The sequence below is a fragment of the Pempheris klunzingeri genome, chromosome 19, assembly GCF_042242105.1.
Source record: "Pempheris klunzingeri isolate RE-2024b chromosome 19, fPemKlu1.hap1, whole genome shotgun sequence".
NCBI classification, from domain to species: domain Eukaryota; kingdom Metazoa; phylum Chordata; class Actinopteri; order Acropomatiformes; family Pempheridae; genus Pempheris; species Pempheris klunzingeri.
The window spans coordinates 5,599,469-5,626,936 of NC_092030.1; the positions used below are offsets into that span (position 1 = coordinate 5,599,469).

At 43.2% G+C, this 27,468-nt stretch overlaps 1 protein-coding gene across 2 annotated transcripts; it reads right to left on the bottom strand.

Annotated features, from left to right (window-relative positions):
- Positions 1-471: 471 nt before the first annotated feature.
- On the bottom strand, positions 472-26,275 carry dpysl2b (dihydropyrimidinase like 2b). Of its 2 annotated transcripts, none has more exons than XM_070850029.1 (14): positions 26,009-26,275; positions 14,714-14,802; positions 14,062-14,246; positions 12,247-12,411; positions 11,702-11,763; positions 9,575-9,655; positions 9,347-9,415; positions 7,836-7,956; positions 7,542-7,698; positions 7,261-7,402; positions 6,320-6,490; positions 3,475-3,654; positions 3,126-3,291; positions 472-1,287 (listed from the first exon to the last, which is right to left on the bottom strand). In XM_070850029.1, exons 1-14 carry the CDS (start codon positions 26,273-26,275, stop codon positions 1,196-1,198), a joined length of 1,947 nt encoding a protein of 648 aa, XP_070706130.1. In that variant the 3' UTR covers positions 472-1,195. The 2 variants fall into 2 exon arrangements, with proteins under 2 accessions (XP_070706130.1, XP_070706131.1); XM_070850030.1 differs by lacking the exon at positions 26,009-26,275 and adding an exon at positions 23,540-23,767.
- Between the last annotated feature and the right edge of the window lie 1,193 nt (positions 26,276-27,468).

The following is a 27,468-nucleotide window of genomic DNA, read 5'->3' on the forward strand; positions in this document are numbered from 1 at the left end:
CAATTGAAAATTTGGACCTTCATGATTCACAGGAATGCAAAAAAAAGCTGGAAAAGATGCAGCTGCGTAGCGAATGGCACCTTCCCCGCATGTCTAAAAGTTCTCGAAAAGGACGGCTTTAAGAGACAATAAGGCAAGGAAAGGTGGAGTTTGAAGTGACAGCAGGACAATTTTCTCTTTCCTCCCTAAATCTTTCCTTCCAATACTCTAACCTAGCGACGGCCTAACGCTCAGAGATGAGGCATAAAGCTCTATTTTCTACCTGCCAAAGCTCCCTCTGGTCCACAAGCTGTAAGGAAGCTGCCAAATGTGGAATATCGTTTCTTACTTATGTACGTAGCAAAGCCACAGGTGAGAAAACAAGAGATGAGAGTCAGTGCGTTAAATCTATAAACCTACTAAAAGATTTCTATGTGTTCGTTTTTTTTTTTTTTTTTTCCAAGGCCATCCTAATGGCAAATAATTGGATATTGATTGCAGCAGTGTGTGAGAGATGGCGATGCACTGGACAGTGAAGCAATTGAAATTCAAGGAGATACAAATTGCAAATCAACAGCTTGAAGGAAGTATTAGATGTCTGTGGGCTGAATAAATGGTAAGACTGTTCAATTTAAAAGCAACCTACTGTTTGGCCTATTTAAGAAAAGCAAAAATAACAATACTGGATTTGTACTCATGCTCCTTTTAAACTACTCCCAGAATTTAAAAAAAAAAAAAAAAGGAATGGAAATATAAAGGATATCTTGCATGAAAATGATCCTCTTTTCTTAACTGTATTAATTCAGTTTAGTCTCACTTGACCCCTCTATTAAAACAACAGTAAAACAAACATCATAGGGATACTTGGCAGGGATAAAATATAGTATAAAAAACAAAATAATGCAGTCAAAAGTGCTCAAATAAGGAGTGTTTTCATTTTTTCTCTTTTTTCATCATATGAGGCAGATCTTTTTTTTTTTCTTTTTTTTTTTTGTTTCTAACTGTGTCCTCTAGGATCAGGTTTCAGGGAGGAGGAGTGTGGGTACGTGAACAGCGCCGAAGGAGGAGGTGAAAGATTGAGGCTGACGAATGGCCTGGTCAGGTGCTGTGAAGGGTTCGGCTCCCGGAGTGGCGACGTGGTCTCTCGACCCCTCGGCTCCTGGTGGCCGTCCTTCCTCACATCTTCGTTTCCTCCTCAGCGGCTGAGGGTGGAGCTCTAACCCAGGCTGGTGATGTTGGCCCTGCCGCCCGGCGGCGCCACGATGCGCTGGGTGTTCCGGCGAGGAATGTTATCGTCAATCTGAGCGCCTGTGGGATCAAAAAGAAAGTTGGCTACTCTACTAAGATTGTGTTTACACTAAATACAAAATAAACTGATATTTATGGGTCTAATTTCATAATTTTACCAACTGACCCATTGAGTCTTGTCATATCTGAAAGTGGCAGAAATACATTCTTGTTGTTGTTGCAATTGAAGGCAGTACCACGTGCTAGTTAACTTACTAGTGACAAGTAGCTAGCTTGCCAACTAAAAACACAACACATTTCAAGGAGCACGCTTGCACAGTCTTCTTAACAGTGTATCATGAGCTCACCACAGAACTTTCTATGGTAGCTTACGTAGCTGTAGAAATGCTCAGAAGAAAGTACCCAGTGAAGATGTGCATACCACAACTGTCCCTGAAAAATGAGTCAAGCTCAACCCGCCTCTACTTAGTTTTGACGAAAGCAGCATGTCATCATTGAGGTTTGGCTGAAATATTAGATACAAGCTTATAGCCACGGACTGAATAAAAGAGGTGGACGTTACCACCATGACATCATCCCTTGGTTGTTTTTAAGCCTGGAGTTTAGCGTTTTCAAAATCACTATCTTGGTTTAATTGCCGTCACCATCTTCATTCTGGAGCCAGAAGTGATGCCTCAGTTTTTCCCCTGCCTCTGATTGGTTAGGCTTAGGCAAGACCTGCCTCTGATTAGGTCGTCCCTAAAGCATGCCCCGGTTCATCATCGGTTTTATTGTCAAAGAGACCATAATTTACAGAATGAGCATCATCCTGTATTGATCAAGACTTGAAACTGAGCCCATAAACTCATAAAGAACATGTTTACTGAGGTAATAAATCAGGTGAGAAGTAGGCTCATTTTCTCATAGACCTCTGCACAGTTAGACAGTGGAGTCACCCCCTGCAGGCTATTACAAAGTAAGCAGGTTTAAGACGCAGGTCAATGCCATTGTAGTAAAAAGACAGCCAAAGTCATTTTCAATCATCAATTCCTTCTAAAGATCTTTAAATAAACGAATGTCATAAAACAACAGTATCAAAGCTGCAAAACCAACCCTCAGCCGAACCATCAAAGTGGTTCGGCTGAGGGTTAGGGTATGAGCGGAGGGACCCTCTGCAGAATCATCAAATGTGGCCAAAAAGCACATTTTCTACACAGATGGGCCATGACAAAAGAAACATCTGCAAAACTGCTGATAGAATGTCACTTGTTCTTTGTATTGTGAATATTTCATCCAAACGTGTTTGATCTTTCCCACAGCATTGAAAAGTATTTTATTTTGTGTCAGATCTAAATTCAAACCCAGCTTTCCCCTCAGCTGAACTCTCCATTCACATGAGTATCCCGCAAGATAATCTATTTGTTTCTGGTGACTCTGTTCAAATGGATGGAATTTGATTTATGCTGGTGAGACCAGGCCTTTTGACAAATTTTATGAATGCTGCTCTTTGTGTATCTGTGCAGTTCAAGTGGTGACCTTAGCATAGCTTCGCTCATGTTACGGTTGTTTATGGCGTCAAGTAGCAGCAGTTCTCAAGACGTAGAGAAACACACTCCAATGCTGAAGATTTCAATCAATCAATCAATCTTTATTTATTTTGAACCGATTCATAACAAATGTTATCTCAAGACACTTTCCATAAAGAGCAGGTTTAGATCAAGCTCATTAAGGATTTAATGCTTTCGCTCTCTCTCTCTTTTTAATTTTTAGAGGACCATGAATTATTTGCAGAGATATAAATAGGCCTAAATGAGTTTATTTGATCCCCCCCCCCCACACACACACACACACGGAACCATTCCTTTAAAGTGTCATCATATCATAGTGACGAAGAATCAGTGACGGACGTCTGCACTGACCTGATAGGCTGAATCCAGACTGATGCAGGTTACGGACGGGCTGGTTCGGCTGCTTGGCAGGTGAGGTCTTGGCAGAGGAGGCAGGAGTCATGGTTTTCGGGGTGACTGACACCTCGCAGACTGGACCGTCGTACAGTCCTCTGGGTACCCCCCTCAGCTCGGCCAGCTGCATTTTAAGGAAACCACAACAAGCAAGGAAATCTTTCATCGCCCCTCCAGCTTTCCACAAAACAATCATCACTCACTGTAAAAGCTGCTTGGTGTGTGGCGCAGCCTTTGTGTCTGCCTTTCCCTTCCTCCAACAACAACCACAACCTCACTACACAAGGTTTGAAAAGCCGTGTTGTACCCTGCTGCGAGCCTTTATCCTCTTGTAGACGTAGTCAGGGAAAGGTTTTCGGGCCACATAGCGTCCCGAGCCCTCAGTGGTGTGGAGGTTCCCCTCCTCCAAGACGATCTTGCCCTGGCTGATCACCACCAGAGGCCCGCCGCGCACCTCTGTGCCTTCAAAGATGTTGTACTCCACAGTCTAGGGGAGAGCAATGGTACAAAAGTAAATGAAAAAGACCTTCACGTGGGAGCATCTGTCAATAACATTTCAAGTGCAACATTCAGAAAAACATATGTAAACAGATGTACATAAGACACACATCAAGCAACATTGTTTCCCAATGAAAAGGTGAGTATATTTAGTTCACGTGGTTGATTACTCATCTCAGGCACTCATACGATCAGATCACATGATCTAGTATGACAGGACAAGACTGTTCACACATAACAATGCATGGGCCTTTCCTGACAGATGTTTCATTGTCGCCACGGGGGGCAGCACGACTGGATAACAGCTGTGAGTTGGAAAAGGAGGACAACACACAGTCGGAATGTTCTTAATTTTCACACTAAAGTAAGAATTTCAAATACTCCAAAAATATTCTCATCCCATCCTATCAGTCCCAAAGGGGTGTCGGAACGCCACCCACTGTTTTCACTTGTTTCATATATTGGTTATAAGGCTGCAGTGGCAGCCAGTTCCATCAAAAAACTCACAGATGTCACTCATCTGGTAGTTGTTCTGCAACGAGCTGTCATATTAGACACCTTCACAGTTTGATGTGATGCATTTTGCTTGAAAAAATTTGTTTTTTTAGGTGATACATACAAGCTTTCATAAATCATGAATGTAAGCAGTCCCAGTGCAGATGCCAAGCAATGTGATGCTGTGGACGAGGCAGTAGAAAGCCCACCTAAATTATTACAAATATTAACATTAGTTTAAGTGTACGTCCTGTCGACGAGGTCTAAATACAGTGTACACTTAAACTGATGTGGAATTTTACGTGGATAGAATACGTTGTTCTGCTGCCCTGATCCACAGCAGAACATTACTTAGCGTTAGTACCTGATGTAACCTGATTTCAAATAATCCAAACTATCCCTTTGAATGATTCATAATGTTCAAAAAGCCTTGGTTATGCTGACATGGAAAATATGCAATACATCCATATTTGAAGCTAATAAGAGACTGAGAATCAGATAAATGCACGCAGCACCAAAACACAGCTTCTGACGTGACGTTCAGATTATCTTTTTTAACTAGATAATAATCCACGACAAGGTATTTTAGATACGACATCTTAAACATGGAATTGTCTGGTAATTTTCCGTTTGTGTTTTTAGATCGAGGCCGGCTGAAGCTCTTGTCTGTCTGACAGCCGACAGCTGCAGTCCTGTGATGTTTTATTACAGCTGCTCCTATCTCATGACACTAATGCCGATATTTTAAATCATCACAGAAATATCTTCAAAGCAGAGTTACGGTGATTCATCCTCTTCTGCTGATTTCTCCTATCGTCAGAATGATGTAACCTCCCTGCAGCACACGCTCGACCTGGGAATGTTGCTGCTTTAGTTGACAGATTTATGAAAATCTCACTCAGTATTTATCTGAACAATTGCCAGAGCGATGTTGATCGGCTCCAGTTTGTGTCACACTTGATGCCACCATGTAAAATTGCCAGAATGTTTATGGATTAAAGTGCACTTGTGAAAGGAGCTTAACTGGTTTGACTTGCACAGCGATAAAAGCCGTCCCTCTGGCTTCTAATGCAATAAAGAAAGCAAAGCTAATCGTTGAAAAACAACTAATGTCGTGCAGAGGCCTCAGTTCTCAGGCCAGAAGAAGAAGAAGAAGAAGAAGAAGTGGGGGTCATGTGAGTGGTTTGGGTTGTTTGGGTGGGTGTGTGTGTGTGTGTGGACAGGGAGGGTGGGGAGGTTGCTGTGTGACGAATTTGGAAGCTGGACGACTGCTCTCTCCTAAACGCTACTGGAGCTAAGGCTGAAGTCATGGCAAGCTGGTGGACTCTGAGAGCCTGAAATGAGATCACCAGTAGGCTGAGCTATCCTTTGACACGCACCCACACACACACACACACTCATGCATACACACACACTCCAAATGAGCAGTTTCTCCCATGAACATTAGTCCGTCATTTTCTGACCAAGCGGAATAAAAAAAGAAACCAAAGAACATGACAGGATTAAGCAAACACAGTCCAATAACATACACATCAATAGTCTCTCTGTCTTTCTTACACACACACACACACAGATGCACAGTGATCTGCCTGCTAACAATCAGAAACGATGTGTTCCAGCTCTCTGGCAGATTTTAAGGATGACATCACTCCCTTGACGCCGTGTGAGGCCCACACCCTGTTCAACAGTCAGACAGCCATACAACAGAGAGCTCTGGCTGTCATCAATTACATGAACTGCACTCTCATTATTAACCATTATTACATAGTGCCATGATTTCGACGGTTGTTGTTGAAGAACCATCCTATTTCTTGTGTCTTTTACAACACAGTCATTTCTAGATTCGACATTCTTGAGACAAGTTGAAGTTGGTTTGTAATTGTTAAATTGTTCCACTTGTTTAAATAAAGTAAAAGTGAAGTTGAAATGAAGTTATCATTATTTTCAATTCAGCCATTCATACAGCTATTACCTACTGGGTTTAGAACACTGGTAACCTGAATAGGCTTTTGTAGAATATTAAAGCAACCATCAAATTTGACATTTTTAGACTTTGGCTGATGATACATTGTGGCAGACAGCAATCACAGTGAAATGATGCACATGGTGGCTTTAACGTTTGGCATTAAGAGGCCTCGCTCATGGCAGGAAGGTCGTACCGAGTTGTGGCTCTTGGCAGAGATAATCTTCGTGATGTCGGGGTCCCACAGCACCAGGTCGGCGTCTGAACCCACAGCGATACGACCCTTGCGTGGGTACAGGTTGAAGATCTTAGCGGCGTTGGTGCTGGTCACGGCCACAAACTGGTTTTCGTCCATCTTACCCGTCACCTGGAGTGAATCAGAACAGCGAGTGAGAACAGTTCAGGGCTCATTGTCCTACTGTGCTGCCTTGGTCCTGCTTGTCCTGATCTTCTCTTGCATGTTTGTTATGTCATTCTTGCTCAGTGTGGACTGTTGAGTGTTTAAATGTTACATTATTTCACTTATGTGTGTTGATGTGCCGCTGGATGTGGTTTTTGGAACAGTTTTTTCGTTCTTGCCTGTATTTTGCTTTTGGTGCATGTGTATTGTCAGATTTACTAATTAGCACAAATGATGTCTTCCAGGCTTTCTTTGCAAAAAAACATCTAGTATAAACAAGACTAGGAGTCTGCAGCCATGCTGGTGACTCTGTGAGGCTGTACACAGAGCTTTGAGCTAAATGTTAATGTCACCATGTTAACACGCTCATAATGACAATACTAACACGCTGATGTTAATCAGGTAAATGTGTTGGCATGCTAATGGCTGCTAATAAGAACTAAACACAAAGTCCTGTTAAGGCTGATGAGATTGTCATTAGCTTTGCAGGTATTTGATCATAAATCAAGATATTAGACAATATAAAGTTTGACCTAATGAAGTTAAGCAATCACTAAAGCCATTAGAACTTAGCCGCAGGGAATTTCATGGTAATCCATCCACTATTGCCGAGATATTTAACTTAAAGCCAGAAATCTCCAACTAGAGGAGAGGTTGGTTGGAAGTTGGGAGGATTCATCCTCTGGGCACGCATAGATGGGACTTTATCCATATTACCCACCCATATATTCACTTACCACACACTTGTCCCAGATGATAGACATCCTCTCCTCAGTGCCATTGACGCCCTCAGGAATCAAGCTGAAGTCATCTTTGCCCACGGCACGCTGGGCAGTGTTAAAGGGACAGTGCGCACTTCCTGTCACCTGCAGGTCACCACTACACACGTGGTCAAAGGTGTGGAGCGGGGAAATAAAGGGACGTTTCATATGAGTAGAGAAAGTTTAATTTGTTTGTAACACAAAGTCTACTTTGGCATTAGGATGTTTCTGACTGTGTGTTTGGATCCTGCTCTTACCAGGAGAGCAGGGAGTTGAGATAGTCTGGTGTGGTTGGGTCGGGGCTCAGTGGAGGGGAGGTGACAAAAGCAGCTGCCTTGGCCCAGTTTTTGCTCCAGTAGTGAGAACCGTCTGTTCCCAGGCTTGCAGTGATTGGCTCTCCGTAGACCACAGTACCTGAAAGTCCAGTCCCATTACAATACTGATACCACACTGCTGGAGTTGGTGTCATGCATGTCACATGGACTGTAGCCGTCGTTCCAGTGCATCTCGTTTGTGAATGAGTGAATGAGTATTCTGCTTTTAAGTCTCACCCTTCTTCCTGGCCTGAGCGATGACATCGGCAGCGCTCTTGCTCATCACCTTGGTGATATAAAGGGGGCAGTTGGTCTGATTGGCCACGGTCACAGAGCGGTTAACAGCCTCCGCCTCCACCTGGAGAAGAGAGATGTTTTCATATGAGCGACCGAGGTGGGACGATTGGAAGTGGAGGGACGACATTAGTTTCTTCTTCCACGCTCACAGAGAGGCCACCACATGTGTGTAAAAATATCATATTTCAAAAGATTTAAGATTTTATATATTCAATATATATTATATTATATATTTAATATAAGCAAATGGTCTCTCAGACCATCTTGAAAATTATAGACAGATAAAATTAGGCTGAAAATGAGCTGAACAAATCAACTAGCAAGTATTCATTACACGGTAGGTTTATACTTACATGGAATGGTTAATGACTTTAGGTACTAGGCTCATTTGTTTTCTTGCCAAGAATTAAATGAGAAAATTAACTCCAATCTGCTTTGTACGGTGAATTTGAAGCTACCAACCAAGTTATCTTAGCATTTTGGATTTTGTTGCTGGATTTTGTTGCTTTTGGCAGCCCTGACCCCAGTCTTTGTGCTAAGCTAAGGTATTGATCTTCTCACGTAACTCTCGGCAAGAAAGAGAAAGAAAAAAAACAAAATGTCAAACTATTCTATCAAGGGTATTGATGCTTTATTTATAAATCTGTTTTCCATCCATAGCAACAAAAATAAGGTAAAGCACTTAAGAGACTCTTGGCAACTTATTTTGAAGGAGGCGATGGCAGGATTGTGATTTCTCAATGACAAACAAAATGTTCCAAGGAGAGAGAGAGACAGAGAGAGCACTGTGGATTCTTCATCATGTCTGTAATTCTGTAAAGCCTTTGGGATCATAGCGCTCCTTTTCTCATTTTTACTTTTCACATCGTGGGTGTCCTTCTTCTCAGATTTTTGTCTGAGGTTTTTAGTAACCATTCCATAAATCACTAATCATAACAGTTTGGATTACAAGCAGGATTTGAATAACCCTGCAGGGCAGAGAGAAATCATTCAGAGTTTTACTTTGCATAAGGACAAGTGCATAATCCCTGAGTGAGGAGTTAAGTCTAAATACTCCACTCTTGCCTTGTACTAGATAAAATTTTAAGGAGAAAAACAGAAGTTTTATCGATAAATTCAGCTGCCAAGGTCATAATTCAAATGTAATTCTCTACTTAATTGCCACATCTGGATGTTCATGAGTAACAGCAATAATTTATGTAAAGGATCTGCTTTTATCTTAGCATTAAACTTGTGAAGGTGAGTCTGAAGAGCACGTTTATGCCAAGGCATTGGGACGCCCACGGCCTCACTATAAAACTGTCAAACAACACAACAGCAACAGCTGTGAAGGTTGGAAAGGTCAAACCTCCTTGTGGTGGGAATACGACTTCCTCCTCACCCAAAATCAAACCAGCAAAATCCAGACAGGTCAGTCACACGGTGTCCACAGCGCTGACAGTCTGTCTTACCTCCTCAGAACGGCTCAGCACGTGTCCCTCAGGCCCAGTGATCCCCTGCTCCAGGATCCTGCGCTGCTCCTAAACACACACACACACAAACAAACCACAGTGGAGATGTGAGATGTTGAATCATGTGCAGGTGCATGTGATGCCAACTGTAAAGGCCAAAAAAAAAAAAAAAAAAACATGTGTCTGTTCAAGTCCAGATTCCGCCTCTTATGGGGTGAAATGTCCCACCTCAGCTACAATGTCTCCGTTCTCAGCGTGCACCTGTGCGATGGCTCCCAGGTCGCGGATCACACTGAACACCTCGTACACCTGCAGCAGAGAGGAAGACACAGTTCTGATCTCTGAAGCACAAACTTTTTCTGTCAATACAAATATTGAATTCTGCTCTTTACTGTATGTGCATTGCTGTACGTTTCGGATGAAAGCCACAGCACAGTGTTTTCTTTGATTTCTGACATGTTATTTATTATCAGTGAAGTACAGAAGTCATTTTTTGTTAAGAGAGCTTCTAGTTCAGTGGGTTGTCTGAATGTAGACTTGAGTCTAGCTAAGACTGTGGATACTACGTTATGAGAAAAGATGTCTGCTTTAGTTTTCTCTCATCTTTTTTAACCAACAATAAAAACACAAAGCATCCTGACTATGTCTTCTAGCTAAAGCTAATGTCAGACACCAATTTAAATATCACTGGAAAAATGACTCCTTTAATCCTCAGATTAAAAACAAATCCTGCTAAGCGAGTTTCAACAAATGTCTTTGTCAAACACTTTGACAGCGAGATCATTCCAAAGTGGTTAGCTTGGTTTTTAAATCCTAAATTGTTTATTCCCACGCAAACGTTGTTGCAGTTCATTCCAGAGAAATGTTTTTATTTCTCTCTCTTTCTCTTCTTGTCACGCTAGAGAGGGTAATGCCGGCATTATACAGGCATTAATGGTCCCCAGAGGATGAATCCTTGCGGTGATTACCTGGCTTTTCCTCTAGCGCCACCACGAGGTTTGCCATTTGTGCTTTCAAGTGAAATGTCTGAACAACTATTGGATGGATTGCTACGAAATGTGGCTCAGACTTTCACATTCCCCTCACAATGACTTGTCACTTTGTAATCCTTTAAATTTAGCATCTTGGATATTGGATATTGCCATCATAATCAGACATATAATACTTCCATCAAAGCTCTAATTATCTCTCCTTACATGTACTGTAGCAGATGATATGTTAAGCCCCAGAAAACAATGTAAAACCAACCAGACAATTATCATAACCTCAGTGACTCAGTGAATACTTTAGTGGTGAAATGAAACATGGACCCTGATTTCCCCCATGCTCTGACTGTTTATTAAGCGAGGCGAGTACTTCACTGACTGAAGAAAAACTGACGTATCCAATGAGTCATCACCTCCCGGCTGCCAAACGTGCAACAATAATGAGCCATCAAAGTTTGACACGGGAGAGAAAATGATAAACTCTGGCTGCACTGTGGCCATGAGCATTCCTCACACAGGTGCAAAGACCAGCACAGATCTGCTTTAAAACAGCTTTCAAGTGGGATGGATTCTAACCATGAGTCAGAGAGAAACTTGGACGGAGACGTGGCTTTGATTATCCATTCCTTCTCCCGAGAGAGAGAGACGCAGACAATCAGTGCGAAGCGATGCCTTGCCAAAATGAACAGACTCTCACTGTAACGCTCACTATAACATGGGGCCAAATCAAGGCTGAGATATGACTTCTATGAGAGTATGCTGCCAGGCTCATTGTCAGCTACCTATCTCGCTTTGTACTTGTTCAAGTTATTACTTAGTGCCACTATCCAGTATGTTGCCAGAGTAAACACATGCAAACATAATGTGGCAGACTGACCAAACTACTTTTTTTTTGTTCCGCCACATTCTGGCTGAGCTCTCAGTCAGGATAAGGGCAACAGTAAACAAGTTATGATTTAGTTATTGTGTCTAATCGAATTATTGCTGATAAGAGTAGAGAATAATGTTTATATGTGGATTCATTTCTGTTCCGTCTCATCTCATATCTCACAAAACACTGCTGACTATAAGGCTAACAGCAATTTGTACAGATTAGATTTGGATTTTCTGGAAGTTTTGTGTAAATTCCAGGTTAATTAGATTTAGCGTAGAATACGCTGCGCCTCAATGAAGCCAATCAGTGCCATTGTTCACAGTAGAACGTAGCATTGCAATATGCCAAACTCCCTCCAGGTTTCATTCAAATTGAGCAAAAAGCATCAAGGCATTACATTTTTGATAGTATATAGCATTTACCATCTCTGCTGTACTGTGTTTCTAAGGGATACATGCCATGACAAAGAATGAAGGAGAAGAGAAGGAGTCTCACCTGAGCATCAGTGAGCTGGAACATGTCCTTATAAGCCAAGTAGACCAGGAACGAGTTGACACCTAAAAACACAAGATGTCAAAGTGTAAAAAATTAGGAGGGAAAGAGAAGATTGAAACAGGAAAAATGGACCACTCTGAATGTGTAAGTAACTTATCTGATCAAATATATTAACAATGAGCCGATAGGACTAAACTAAAATACATGTAAAATCCATTCAGATTTTTACAAGAGGCTGAGAAAGATGTGGTCAGAATAAGCTGCTGTAAATACGGCGTTAAATCCGTATAAATCTCCTGCCGCAACAGAGCAACAGCACTGAGTCGTCACTAACTGAGGTTTGTAGTGAACACTGAAGCTTCTAGAGGGCGCTAGAAGAGCTCAAAGTCTCGTCTCGCTATTGTCCCAGTGGAACACTTTTAAATAAACCGGACTAAACATTAATGTGCTGTTCTGCAGTTAAAACAGTTTGTATTTTAAAAGTCTCAATGAAAAGTGGAGAAACATTTGACTTAAATGTGACTTTGTATTGGCCGTGCTCTCACCGTGGTCCTTCACGAGCGCCTCCATCTCTTCCTGGATGCCCTTGTGCCACTCGGTGATGTCGACGTGAAGCGAGTAGTCGCAGCAGGACTTGCTGTCGGCCCATTCGCGCCACTGCTCCAAGGCCGAGATGAGGCTGATGCCAGGCTCGGGAACCACGTGGTCGACTGGAAGCACACACACAAATACAAACGCATCAACCTGACTGTTATCCTTGATTATGGCGTCGTGTCAAGACCAAACTGCCGGTTGACTGTAGTTCACACCTGGCAGATAAACACATTCCAAATTTGTCTCAAATGACCACTTGTGGAACGTATAGATCTTTGAAAGTTACCAGACACATGACTCATGTCTCTATTATCTGCTCATGGTTTCCACCAGACAGAGACAAGCTTAGAGTATATGGGCTCAATATGTTACTTTTCAGAGTGTATAATGACCCACATCTACTGATGCAGAGGACACAGCTGATCAGTCAGTGCTATTCAATTCATCTGGCAGCAATTCTCTAAAACAAATGATTTCTTTTTTAGCCTATGAGAAGAGAGAAAGTAGTCCAAAACCCCAAGATTTTGGACTGCTTGAATTTTCCAAGATGTTCCATCGATAGTGCTTCTAATTGCCTGTAAGTGAAACTTGAGTGATCAGAACCCAATCTTAATGTTCAGACTGACAGCCCACATCTATTTCTGGCAAAATCTAGACTGGATTCAGAACCGTTTCACTAAGTCCGGAGCACATGGCACACAGGCTTTAATCTTTTCAGTAATAAACATTCCTCTGTTGTTTCAGATCTGAGATTTGTCTCTGCCCGTCCTCTCAAACCACATTTCCATCTCCCTCTGTCACTTTCCATTTTTAGTGCAATCACATGTGCGTCCACTTGTGATCTGTTCACCCCTGTCACCAGGCTGCCACACGTTACGGCCCACTTCCAGGCCTGACACACGAGTCGTCTGGGAGTGTTTGTTCTACCGTGAGGGAGAGGAGGGTTGAGCTGCTGAGTCAGCAGAGGGAGGGCCTGTGTTAGAGAGCAGCTTCATTTAGCTCTGTTGTCTTTTCACATTACATTACCTTGTTCATCTTTAGAGCCTTGTATCTGTTTTATGCAACAGAAAAACAGAAAGAAGCCTCTCTTAGGGTCGGGTATTGATAGTATGCAGATCAAATCTAGCGACACACATTTTTATTCTAAGTCATTTTCAACTTAATTATTTAACAAATAATATTTAAAGACTGTAAAGAAGCACGTGAGTCTATTTCACAAACCTGAACCTGGATCCAAAGTGGATCTGATTATTAGAAGCCAGCCTCAGAAACTGTAGCATGAAATAGTACGAGGTCATGGCAAAAAAACCTAGAATTTGAAAAAAGACAGAAAGAAGGGATATAAAAACACTAGTCACTAGGTAATATGCTAATAGTTTTGCAATAGTTTGTAATAGTTTTAATTTGGAATCTGAAGAAGAGCATCCATACAGTGTGTTAAATAACAAAGTCCGATCCACACAGTCCCTGTGTGTCCAAAGAGAAACTTAATTAACTTCCTGGCTCAGTCTGAACAGCAGTCAGCACCTCGTGGCTCTGAGTCCTCACAGCAGATGGACGGTTTTATATTTTGGCTGGCTCATTAACTGGCCTGGCACCCTCCCTCTTCTCACTAAGATATTTTAAATTGAAGCCAATCAGTGAATGAGGAATTACTGCAGGGAAAATGCACCGCAAACCCCACGGTCAGCAGAGTTTCGACAGAAAGGAAAGCAAAGTGATATATTCACTCACGAACAGAAGGCGCTTTCTGCTGGATAACTTACTGATCATGGTGGTGCCTCCGGCCAGAGCGGCCTTGGTGCCCTGGTAGAAGTCATCAGCGGACGTCATGCCTCGATCAGGCATCTGGAAACGTGTGTGCACATCGATGCCCCCCGGCATCAGCATCCGGCCGTGGGCATCGATGGTTTTTACCCCGCCGGGCACGATGAGATTCTCCCCAATTTGTCTGAGGAAAAAAATTTTTATTAATTACCAAGAGAAGAAAAAGAGGAAATGAGCATTGTGCTTTGTTTTCTTCTGTCTTGACCTTGGAAACAGCAGGTGACAAAAAGTTCCATCTATGAAGCTGACATGGACACAAGTCCTTTAAGTGCTCAGAAACACATTTACATCTCCATGGCAACGGGGCAAACTCCATCTAATGACGAGGATCGTGTGATAAACAACAAAATAGACCTTGAAATGAGACTGTCCAACTCTATATTGCGTTTGCTTATCATACTTAACTGAGACACCAAAATAAGTTCCAATTTCAGCATTTATTGAAGGTGCAGTTAGCTTGTGTGTGATGTCACTGTAAGTGCTACTGTATTTTCACAATTCCCTCCCTGTGGATCTGTTACACCTTTGTAAACATGATGAAATGTGTGTTTTTCAACCATCGGCAGCCTGAAGAAAAACCCGTAAACTCACTTGATGACTCCATCCTCCATATAGATGTCAGCACAGAAGGACTGGTCATCGTTCACGATCTTCCCTCCTTTGATCAGGAGACGGTCACTCTAGAAAACAATAAAGATGATAAGTGGTTACACATTCAACTACGTTTAAACGCATGAAATGTTTCACCGGAGCAGAACTGTGGGAACCACACACTGCAGATCTGGACATGTTAAGACAGGTCTGAGGTTTTATAGACGCCTATAAAAATACGCTGCTGAGGGTGAGCATCCGATTTGGAGCGATTGGATGCAGGATTAAGTGCATTTGATGAAAGACATTTTGGGAAATGTCACATAAAAAGGTGGACTGGCACTCGCAACAAAAAGTAAATACTCAGACCGTGCAGAGCCGCGTCTGCGTGGCCTTTTTAGGATGCATTTTGATAAGGAACACATGGCTGTGCAACGTCTGTCAACTGATACTGGCTTTCCTCATCTCCACGCACACACACAGATGGGGGGGGGAGCAGCCAACAGCACAGGGAGCTCTGATGTTTGGATCAGCACCAGGTTTCTGTGAGAATGTTTGAACAGTGATACAGTTTATAATGCAGGGGGGGAATTAGAGAAAGAGAAAGGACTCTGGAATCCTTCATCCAAAACCCAGCTTCATTTTCTCACTGAATTCACACCCTTAGTCTCTGTGATACACAGTATATTACATTACACTAGCACAAAAATATAATGGGAGATGAAAATACTGTAAGAAAAACAAAACAAAAAAAAGAATATGAAACACTTTGATTTATTACCTCAGGTGGATTTTTTTTTTTCCTTCATATCATGATTGCATAAATAAAAAAGTACTGCCAGTTCTAACTGTATTTACATATCTATTTGTGAACAACTAAATACTTTGTTATTTACTGATTTGTTAAGTGCAAAGACCATAAGGTGGTCTATTACAATGGCAATAGAAAGCATAACCATTTTTCTCCATGCAACCCAAATGACACCATTAAAGTCTTTCATTCATGTAACCTACATGACCCTGTAAAATAAAACAAATTACTGGTTGCAGGGAGTCTTAAACAAATGTTAGTTCATAGAAAATGGTGCAAATGGTGAGTGACTGCAGCAGTTTATTGCATAGAAACATAATTTAATCGGATTTTTCTCAATTGATCAGAAAGAGGAAAAGACTGAGAGACTCAGCATGTTTCCCAGCAGCAACAGACACAGTAAATCTTCATCACTGCTCCTCTTTCTGCTGCTTAATTCCAGCTCTGCTTGAACAACAAAACCAGGGGAAGAATTCACTGTTGCAACAATGAAGACAGGAGCCCGCCTCCAGACACCCCCCCCCATCCTCCTCATGTGGTCGAGCTGTCACAGTAACAACATGAGAAGGGGCCAATCAGAGCACAGACTGTGTAATCAATCATCCACGCTTGCTGCCGTGCCATGGGGAGGAGAGGAGGGGGAGGGGGAGGGGGGGTTCCACCACCTCCACAGCCTCCCACCCTGAGCCCCTCACCCCCCGTCCCTCCCCGCGTGTCACCCGGGGTCCTCTGTCCAAAAAGGGAGTGGCAGCTCTGGTCACAAGGACTCCAGCATCCCCGGCTAACAAAGGCTGCTCTGTTCGAGCCGCTGCCGCTAGCTGCTGCCCGGCCAGCAGCTCTGGCCCCGAGCACAACTGCTGCTCTGGGCCAGGCCCCCAGTCAGAGCCCCACCCTGCCTCACACAACTCAGCCCTGCACAGCTCACCCTTTTCAAGTATTACTTCATGTTGTTTTTTTTTTTTTTAAATTTCTTTATCTTTCAAGACTCCAACCAATCAGAGAGACACAAAGAAATTAATATTTGCATACAGGCCAAGGAGCAGGTGGAATATATGACGATATATGATGCAAACTCCACTTCATACAGTAAATAATACTAGTGTTTTCTATCTGTTTTACGTGCTTTATTCTTTTTATTTGTTTCAGTCACATGCACTTTGTGGTTGGTGTTTAATTTAGATAATTAATCATCATTTATCAAGCAAAAATGTCAAAAATTCTAATTGCAGCTTCTCAAATGTGAGTGTTTGCTGCTTTTCTGCTCTGTACAAAAGGCAAAAGAAGAACTCAAACAAATGACATCATTTGAAACTTTAGCCCAAACCGAAAGTGACTCCAGTGACATCACTTGAGGCAGTTAATCAGACAGTATAGGGCTGCAATTAAGTATCTTATCTCATCTGTTTTGTTCTTACTACAGCTGTAGAGTAACCACACAAACACATGGAGGACAAACATAAAGTCAGATCCTCTTTTAGACAGAAAAGTTGGCAGCCACATAAACATTGCTTTTCAATGAAGGAAGGAGGAAACACACACACCCACACAAGCAAACACACACACACACACATGCTTGAGGACTTCAGCTGACTGCAGCAGGTCTGGAAAAGGCTTTGCAGTTGTCATCTGAAAGGTGTGGTGACGCTCTGACAGCGCTGATGGAACTAATGCAAATAGATCATGCGGTAATCTTCGATCTATGTCCAGCAGACTGTTCTGGTGGAGCCACTGGCCTCGCTCCAGCCCAGCGCTGGCCCGCTTTCATCCCAACAACTGCTTTGAAATATGCTGCTCCATCATGCGCCTCATCATGACTGTCATTATCACATTACTTACTGGACTAACACAAAATCATCCTTTCAGAAACAATTACTCATTTTTGGTGCATGAAGAGGTGTTTATAGAAAGTAAAAGTTTATTTTAGGGTTAGTTTTTCTTAGCTTCAGCTCCAAAACAATAAAAAAAAAAAAGATGGGACATTAACAGAATGGCTCACCCTGAATCCACATTTGTACAATAATCATCCAATTGTTCTGGAGCTCACAGGGGCAGGAGCGAGTGTCTGGTTGTACTGGACCGGAGCCAAACATGACAGTGACCTTTCCCTCTTCTTACAGCCCCTCAAACAGGATGTGGACAAAGCTCAATGGGTTCACTGTTGCAAAACTGCTGTGTTTTCATTCCAGACACCTTCTTCTGATGCCATTCCAGCAGAAAGCAATTTGTCTCATACAAATTAAGTTTTTGTACAATGTTTAATATAGAAAATAACTTTTCTTAACTTTCCTTCTGCATCCACTTCCTCAAAAGAAAACACCCTGGTGCTTCTAAAAGTGGAGGACAGGCCCCACTTGGAGGGGGCATAGAAAGATTGTGAGGGGTGGCCTGCATGACTATGAGGACAAATGTGGAGTGGAAATGAGTGTTTCATGTGAGAACAGTAAAAAAAGTGTGCTCCCATCCTAGCAAAGCTAACAAGATTCAGGATTCAGGCAGGATTTATTTAGAAATAAATCCATCATTAAAGCAGTCTACAGAGTCTGGCAGCTTAATTTACATCTCAGTGATGTTATTTGTATAATATCGCATTTAATTTAACTTGTTTTGTTGCTTATTTCACGGTTGATGAAAATACGCTGAAGAGCCACTGTTGTAATCCTTAAAACTTCCCTCCTGGAGGCAGCACAACAGGCAGTAAACACAATATTGACGCTATATCAGCTTATTTTACAAGTTTATAAGGCAACTTTGTTAGCAAACAGCTGCCTCTTTGCACATCCAGCAGACACGGAGCAACGTTAGCATTCATCTGGAGTTGTGTTTCAGGTAACCTCTGGAAAATCAGTCCAATATTCACTCTCTTTTAGCTCTCTGCACAAACTCCAGAAAAATATCTGGCTGCTAAAGGCTCCACTGTTTTCAACAGTTACTCCCTAGTTCTGATGCTGATGAGAGACGTGAGAATGAACCAAAACAAAAACAGAACAATGATCTAAAAGATGCTAAAACGACCCTCAGAACTGAGGAAAAATTCAGATTCAGATGATAATTCTCTGTGGGCTCATCTTTACAAATGATCCCTGTTATACTGCACAAAGCCATGTGACCCACTGTTAATATGAAAATATTGATGATAGCAGCTTTAAACAAACACACTTATAGATTTCTATTGCAAAAGGCCTCCGACTATGAAAGAAGCACACTACTGATAATGGAGTCTGGGAATATTGATTATTTCTCCATTACAGCCACTCAGATCAATCTGTTGGATCACATGACTCCTGCAGTTTATTGGACATCATGAAAACATGAGCTGCAGCAACACACAGGTGAAAACAGAAGGAAAGAGACGCTGGTGACTGAGAGGAGTTTCATGAAATGAGGACAAAATCCGATCTGGCACTGTGAGAACGTCTGCCAGTGTTAGACGTAACCCGGCAACATTGTGTGTTGTTGTCCAAATGGAAAATATCCTGGGAACATTTGTGAAGTCAGGTGGAGAACGCTGCCAGGTCAGACATTCAGCACTAAGATTTATGTGCACTCTGGATTATTAAAAAACCAGCCTGCTACCAAAATCATCTCCATACATGTTCAGACAAATGCTGTGAAGGCACATGTTGGATTTTTTTTTTTTTTTTGATTTCAAAACAGAATACTTGCAGAACGGGAATGAAACGCATACTCACGGGGATAAATGAGTAAATTAACACGTCGGTTTGGAAAGTAGAGGACAAACTGCGTGACTGTTCTGTGTGTGTGAATTAAACAGATATTGGGAGATTTAGATACATACAGTGTGATTTTTGTGCATTAGTTCACATCACCAGAGAAATCAGTTACAACTTTCCACACTCACTGATGGACTAAACTCATTAATTTACCAACTGGTGAATTCTCTCTTGAACTCTTAAAAATTCACTTTAAAGTATAAATTTTGCTTAATAAATGTAAATTCTGGCTTGGCCCCTCAAGAGTTTACTTAAATTTTCTCTTGATCGTTGACAAATCATGTCCTAATCTCTCTCTTAATCTCTTGAATATATACTCTTATTTTGATGCTAAAAAATTCCTTTAATTAACAAATAAATTACAGAAATATTCCAAAAAATAAATTCTTTCTCTGAATGTGAAAGCTTCACATAAATCTTTCACTGTGTGACCTCTTTCTGCAGGCTGCTGGAGCTGAAGGCACCATGACCCTGCTGCAGATTCCCCTCAACAGTATTCTTCTTTGTTCAGGTGCTGATGAATGAAAAAAAGTTCACACGGACACAAATACACCCGCACACAGTGTTTTCCCTGAGATTCTGTGGCTTTTGTGAATCGAGGAATCCCGGATTAGATTGAGCGTGAAAAAAAAAAAAAGAGGCTGAGCCGGTGGGTGGGTGATTTGGAGAGCAGCGTGCGACGCGCAATGTGTGAGCAGACAGTGCCCCGGGCTGCTGTGCACGGTGAGATAACAGCATGAACAGACTGAGGCAACCTTAACAGGGACGACACACACACACACACACACACACACACACACACACACACACACTGAGCTCCCACCGGGGACAACTGCTGTACTACAGGTATACTAGCAGACCGCCTAATGATCTCTCATAAGCTGAGGATTGTAGTCACAGAGACTTTAATCCAGGACAGTCTTATTATAGTCTCAGTCTATTTTTACCCCCCCTGGATGTGGACATCAGAGGTGCATTTACTTTACAAGAACTGTCTTCACTCTTGTTTTTTACTTTGCTTTCAGCTGTATTTATAACCGTCGCTGTGCTGCAAAGCAAGTTAAGACACTGAAATAACTTTTGTTTGAATCTAGAGCTGAAATGATCAGCTCTTTAAAATCGATTTGGTGATCAAGAGAAAGTTAATTGGCAATAATTGCGATTGATTTATCGAGCAAAAATGCCAAACTTTGCCGAACAGATTTGGTCTTTTTCTCTGTTTAATATCAGATGCAAACAGTTGATTACTTGTCTGATTAACTGATTTGACACATGCCCATCACAAGCTCCCAGACTCCAATATGACATCTCTGAATTACTTGTTTCATCTGACAAACCATCTAAAACACAAGTATATTCAGTTTACAGTGATGTAAAACTGAGAAAAACAGCAAATGTGAGAAAGCAGTCAGGGCTTAAATTACTCATCAATGACCAAAATGATTGTAAAGTGTAAATCTTTGGGTTTTGAATCATTTGCCAGACAAAACAAGTCATTTGGAGAAGTGGACTCTGGGAACTGCTGATGGGCATTTTTCACCTCCTTCTTTTTTTTTTTTTTTTTTAAACATATTACAGCCCAAACAATCCATCGATTAATTGTAAAAATAATCAATAGTTGTAGCTCTACTTGACTCGATATCCACTTTAATTGCTCACCTATTAGCTCTGCTCTGGTTTAGCTGTATGCACCAGAAATTTGGAGGAGAAGCTCCACACCCAGGTGGTGAACTTGTGGAGGTTCATTCATATTTGATGAGCGCCGCCTTAAGTACGTCCCTGCCTGTGCAGCTGACCCGACTCCATCTGGCCCACACGAACCAGGCAGCTCTACTGTTATATGGAAGCAAGCGTTCCACCCATCATGACGGGTGGGATGGGCGGACGACACATTCAGCATTATGTATGATGATCTAAGCTCTAAATTTGATTGGCTTATGCAGAAAGGCATCGAACACACAGAGTTCCTTTGTCACTGCTGCTCTCCGGTTTAGTTTTTATTAAATTTAACCGCGTTCATTTCCTCTGCCGTTTGGTTTAATAAGCTCATCCACTCTTCAGACTGACGCCTGCTCAGTGAAGAAGCCCAGCGGTTCCAGAAGTTGCCTGAAGCTCACGGAGTTGAGACCAGCTGGAAAAATGAAATCCATGAAGTGACTAAGACACTCTCCCATTCAGCAGCCACAATGTCACGCAACACATTTATCACACTCACTTCTTTAGAAATGAGATTTATATTTTAGACAAATCCAGTCTGTCTCTGACCCCCTTTTTCTTTCATGCACCGTTTAAGAATAGGAAGTCTATCCATTTAGGTCTGAACTAATCACTGTTGGGACTACAACCCCTGTTAATCCTCTGATCTCTCCACCAACCGGCTGCTGCACCTCAAGAACTCTCAAGAGCGTCAAGAGGAAAATGATTTACCTGAGAGGCTTCCTGTTTTCACCACAGACACCATGATACCAACGCTGTCCACAACATGTCTCCATTTATCGGATTCAGCTTTCTGACTGATTTTAACATCTTTTGTCTCCATCAAAATATTCTGGTTTCATGGTGATTTTCTAGTTTGAGCTAAATCAGCTGGTGGAAGAGAAAGGCAAGACTTTTCATCTATCTATCACATCTGTCAGTTATTTTCACTATTAGTCGATTTAATATTTAATAACTTGTCAGAAAATAGAGAAAGAAGCTCATCACCAGTTTCCAGAAAACAGAATGTTTGGATTTTTTTTTTTGCTTGAGCAAACAATTAACCAATTACAAAAATTGTCATCAATTAATGTTGTATCCCTCTGGCCTGGAACATGTAGCCTATCCCCCACAGTCACACAGAAGCAAAGGTCCACAGATGCAGTTCGGTGACATTTGGATATTAAGTGAATGTGATTTTGCTTTCACATTTCAACTCTATGGCAGAGGACTGGATCAATCAATCAGCCTGTTTGATGTGCGAGTCTGCAGGGAACACTGGTGCGATATGGGAGCTCTGCGCATCGGCTATGACCTACAGATGTGCCCAGATTCACAGAGACATTCACACAAATGTCTTCAGAACTACGATTCCAGCTACATCTGCATGAGCATGGACACTCTGGTTTGGGCTGCACTGCCTCCATGATGCCTGCCAGAAGCAGGATGGAGGTTTAGGCCTCTTCTAACACAGTATCAATGAGAATGAGTGGATTTTGAGACAATGGGCAGCTGCCACCCCACACACACCATGTCAAGGTCCTGATTAGAGTTTCTTTGTTAAGATTTTTTTTCCAGAGGCCAGCATCAGTCAGTTAACCTGAACACTTGGGCCCCCTCGGCCTGCTCCTAGTGGGCTTGTTAGCTAATGAGTATAAGCCAGATGATACGAGCATATCTCATATTTGTGCAGAGACAAAAATATGACACACAGCTCCGTGTGGCCTTTGTTCTGTGCCATTTTTGACATTTTGACCCAATTATTTCACTTTGCTCAGACAGTGACCTCCTTCCTGATCAGCTCTGCATCTTCCCTTCATTACACAGCTGAGAGAGGAACATGGAAGGAAATAGGACCCACTGTCCCCTCCCTTCCACTGCCTCCCCTCCCTTCCCCTCCCTATTCTCTACTTTCCATTGAACCACCACCACCATCCCTGCAGCTCCGCTATGAATTCAGGGAAATAATCTGCCCCACTGTGACACCATTAATGTGCCCTTACGTGCCTCTAAGAATACAATTAAAATCGAAGGCTGTGACAGGAGAGCTGGACAAAGATCCAGCACTGAGCGTTGGAGCGGATGCAGGGAAGCATTTGCCCCAGCAGTTGGTGTGCAGTGATAGCAGACACAGCGCCTAACAAAGACCACCGGCGTGAAATCTCAACTGTTGTGCACCCCACGGACAAAGAATGGTAGACTGAGTGGGAATCTGCAGCAGGGATGAAGGGTGTGAGGTTAAACTGTGGCCCAGTTTTAGAGCACTTGTCGCAAAGATGCTGCAAAAAAAAAAAAAAAAATCATTTTTCACCCTCCCCAGACTGACGGTGGCCTCGCCGATTTATCGATCCTAACCTGCGCTCGGCCTCTCTGAGACACAATTCACTATAAAACCGGCGTGCATCTGCAAAATGCATTCACCAGCAGTGCTTCGGAGCTCGGATTTGTGTCGAAGGAGTGCAAGCGGCGCAGGAACCACGCCGCCCCGGTGACATCCTGCACGCACACCCGCAGGCCCACACCAGGACACCGGACATCCTGCTGGAAGTACTCTCATCTGCTCCAACAATAAAACACGCCGACACTCACTGTGATGCGGGGGATGTTCTTCTTGCCCTGGTAGCCAGACATGTTCACCGGTGGTTCGCCTTGCGCTGCGCCGTGGACCGCTATCGATGCAACGGGATGTGCGGATTACTGCCGCTCGCCGGGTCGGAACGAGGATGACGAGGATGAGGAAGAGGAAGCCGGGACGGTCGCAGTGGATCACAAAAAGCCAAACTATCTCTCAACTCCGGATCGCGTCCTGGCAGCCTCCCGGTCTCCGCCGATGCACCAAACCGCTCCTTCCCAGACGGAGTCAGACAAGAGGGGAGGGAGGGAGGGACCACTCTCGAGCCTCTTCCCCATAAAAGAACCCCACGGAGCATGCGCAGAGCCTCGCCCCTGCTCCATTGACAGGAGAGAGCCACTAATGCCATCAATTGCTCTCCTTGGATTAGTGGAGGCAGAGAGTGCACCAGCTGAACAACTGAAGAAGCAGCCAGCAGCCATCTTAACTCCTCTCACTTCATCTGTTGTGTCTCCAAATGTGGATTCAGGCAGAGCACAGAGTGAGGTCATCCCCCATCCCCAGCTCTGAATCCCTTTTGTTACTGGTGATTTGAAAGAAACTTGTTGGGATCAGAGGGGGAGCAGAGACGATGGGATGTATCTGCCCCACTGCTGAGAAGGAGGTTTTACCAAATGTGATATATAAAGCTTATCATGTGTGCTGTTTGGTTGGTGCTGGATAACTAATGCTTAAAGGTTCTGATTTCTGCTCCAGTCACAAATTAAACATTGCAATGATTCTTTCATTTAAAGACTTGCAGGGGACTTAGTACATGAAGTCAGCTGACTCAGCAATGAAGGCTGTAACTGCAAATACCGCTGAGTGTATGCGATGGAGAAAAGGTGCAGTTTCATTTGTTATGGGACAAACGTGTTGTTTCTTAATTTAAAAGTCGAGCTACATAGTCTCGCTTTGAGGGCCCACTTTTTTTTAAAAAATCTGTGCAGGTCTGTGCAACAGATTCATGATGTCATCCATGACTTCAACCTTTATCTGAAACACAGAGCTTTGCAGGCTGACATTCGATGAACAAGATCTTTTACTTGGACAAAAACAGAAAAACCACAGCGGAAATATTCAAGTAAAATTCTTGCATTCAATGTTTTACTTCAGTCAAGAGAACAAACAACAAGTACTCATGCAGAATGCCCAACTTCAGACATATATTCATTATATTATTGGATCATTATAATTGATGCATTAAAGTATAAAGGTGAGGTTAATTTTAATTGATTTACATACTGCAGGGCAGCTTAGGGGACCAATAAAGTCTTATTTTAGCCTATAATTATACCTCATAATTCATTAGTTGATTATATTTTGTATTATTATGCTGAATCTCCAAAGTAATTAGCAGCTAAAGCTGTCAAACAAATGTAATGGAGTAAAACGACAATATTTTAAAGTATAAACTACCAGGAAATGGAAATACTGGAGTAAATTGTACTTAAATACAGTTCCTGAGTAAATGTGCTTCGTTACTTTCCATCATTGCTGTCTGCTCATGCCGAAGACGTAGAGAAGCTTTTAAACATCCCGTCATTTAATTCAATCTTTTATTATTAATATGCTGGAACAAGTCATGCCAAATGTGTCTTCCTCCATCAGACAAGAGTACGACAAACGACTATACTAATATAAGACATAGTGAAATACAAGCATGGGATTAAAGAGAGTGTGTGAAGAGAGGATTGTGTGGCTAATGCTTCCAGTCAATATGTAACATGATACCAGGGCCAAAGCTTTTAACAGCATCCTGAGTGCTTAAAAATTAAGAAAAAGGAAGCGCTGCCACAGCTAGTGCCGAGGTCTACCCCCCGGCAGTAAAACCTGGTGAGTGAGTTTGAACCAGCAGCTGAGAAGTTGACAGATTTTCCTGCAAGTCATGCAGGTCAGAGCTGCCAACTCCCGTCCATCAGCTCCACACCCTGAAATCTGCTGTGAAAGGAGCTCAGTGCAGGAGTTCGCCAACGCTGCATCACATCCCGTGAGCGCCCAAGGCTGTGTGTTCCCTGTGTGTTTACACCCAGACCTGTTAACCAGTGAGCCAGCAGGTGTTTTTTTTTGCTCAGGGACACTTCAGCAGTGCATTAGCAGGCCATGACCACACAGCGTTGCATGACCAACATCCACGAAAGCTGAAACTAACAGGAGCCACTCCCTCTGGCAGCTCTGCATGATGGGCCCTCTGTCTACTGTGTTACATCACAGGGCTTTCTGGGAAATGTAGTCGTATCAACTTGTCTGGTATACACTGGCTATAGGGTTGAATAAACTCGAATGAGAGGCAGAGGCTGTAATTGTGACACTTTGGGATGAAAATGACGCCGGTTTGTGCAAAGATCTGAATGTTGGACGAGGAAATACAAAGCGAGGCACAGATTGAGAGAGAGAGAGGGACACAAAAACACACTCAGTAAGCATGCAGGATATGAGACAGTTACCCTTTTATCATCCAGATTCTGTAGAGCTTCCTTCCCAGTGCTCTCCCTGATCTCCACCTTCCTCGGCTGGGAGATGTCGGTCTGCCGGTCAATGACTCGCCCGTCACTCCTGCCCCTGCACGCCGAGAGCGCGTCAAAGTCGAGCGTCTTGCTGTCCGAGGAGCCTTCCACCGGGCAGAACATGCCACAGAATTTCTGCCTCGGCCTGGCGGGGCTGTCAGAGCCCATGCTCTTGAAGAAGGCAGGCACTTCCCCGGCGGTCGACATTGCCTTGCTGGCGGGGGGGCAGTGAGGTTTCTGAGGAGAAGCTGCACAGATGCACAGAGTCTCAGCTCCTTGTGTGTGTGTGTGTGTGTGTGTGTGTGTGTGTGTGTGTGCGTGATTTTTTTTTTTTTTTCTTCCCGGCTCCGCACGCCTGGACAGCCACCGCCTTTTGCCGGTTTTCAAGCGCAGGTGGTCGCAATGTGACAAAAGCGCAAAAAAAGCTGCATGAAAACACTCCCACTGTAGAGAGAGAAATGCACCGCGAATCTACGTGACACCATCTGATGTTTGGGGACGATGTGAGAAAATCCTCCGCTGTCCTCCTGCCGTACGACCCCCCCTCACTGATCAGCAAACAGTTTGGGTTTGCTTACTCACGAGTCTAAATTCGCTTCTAGCCTGCAGCCAATACCCCTGTGCGATTCATAGGGGAAAAGTCAGCATATGAGGGAGAGACCCAGAGTCTAGCTTTGACAAAATAAAGCTCCAATAGGCTGCAGGAGGAGGATGTTCCCGGAGAGGGATTACCTGTAGTCTGGGTGGACCCGTCCAGAGACTAGTGTTGGCAGGAGCGCGTCAGATCTGTGATCAGTCCCTTCTTGTCCAAAGTGAAGACCTGGTCTCTAGAGCTGTCATCCATCAGGATCCAGTGACCTGCCTGCCAGTGGGTCTAAAAGCTGAGTAATCTAATAAGCAGAGCATGTCAGATGGCTTTGTGTGTGTGTGTGTGTGTGTGTGTGTGTGTGTGTGTCTCAGAGGGGCAGAACTTTGAGGTGGAGAAGCTGTTCAGCACCACGGAGAGTTCCCCCAAAAGTCACACCCAGTCCAACAATGAAGGGCGCTGTCCCTTCAGCACCCCACCCTGCACCCACGCCCACACCTCCAGACATGTGACACTTAGTTTACTTCCAGGGTGTGTCAGCTGCAGGTCCTTTTTGCAGCTTTGGCCTGACACATACCAGCTCAGACTTAGGGTTTACACAGTGGGAGAGGACACTGATGTTAATAATATGGAAGCCCCTTTGCACACCTTTGTGGTGTAAGTCATTATAATGAGATTGACAATGACAAAGTATTTCAAAGTAACGACTCAGTGTCTCAAAATGATATCTCAGAATAAGGAGCTCCTCGTAATTTTGATTACAGGATCTTTTTTGTCAACGCTGTGGCAGAAATTGGCTTCCATACACTACTAG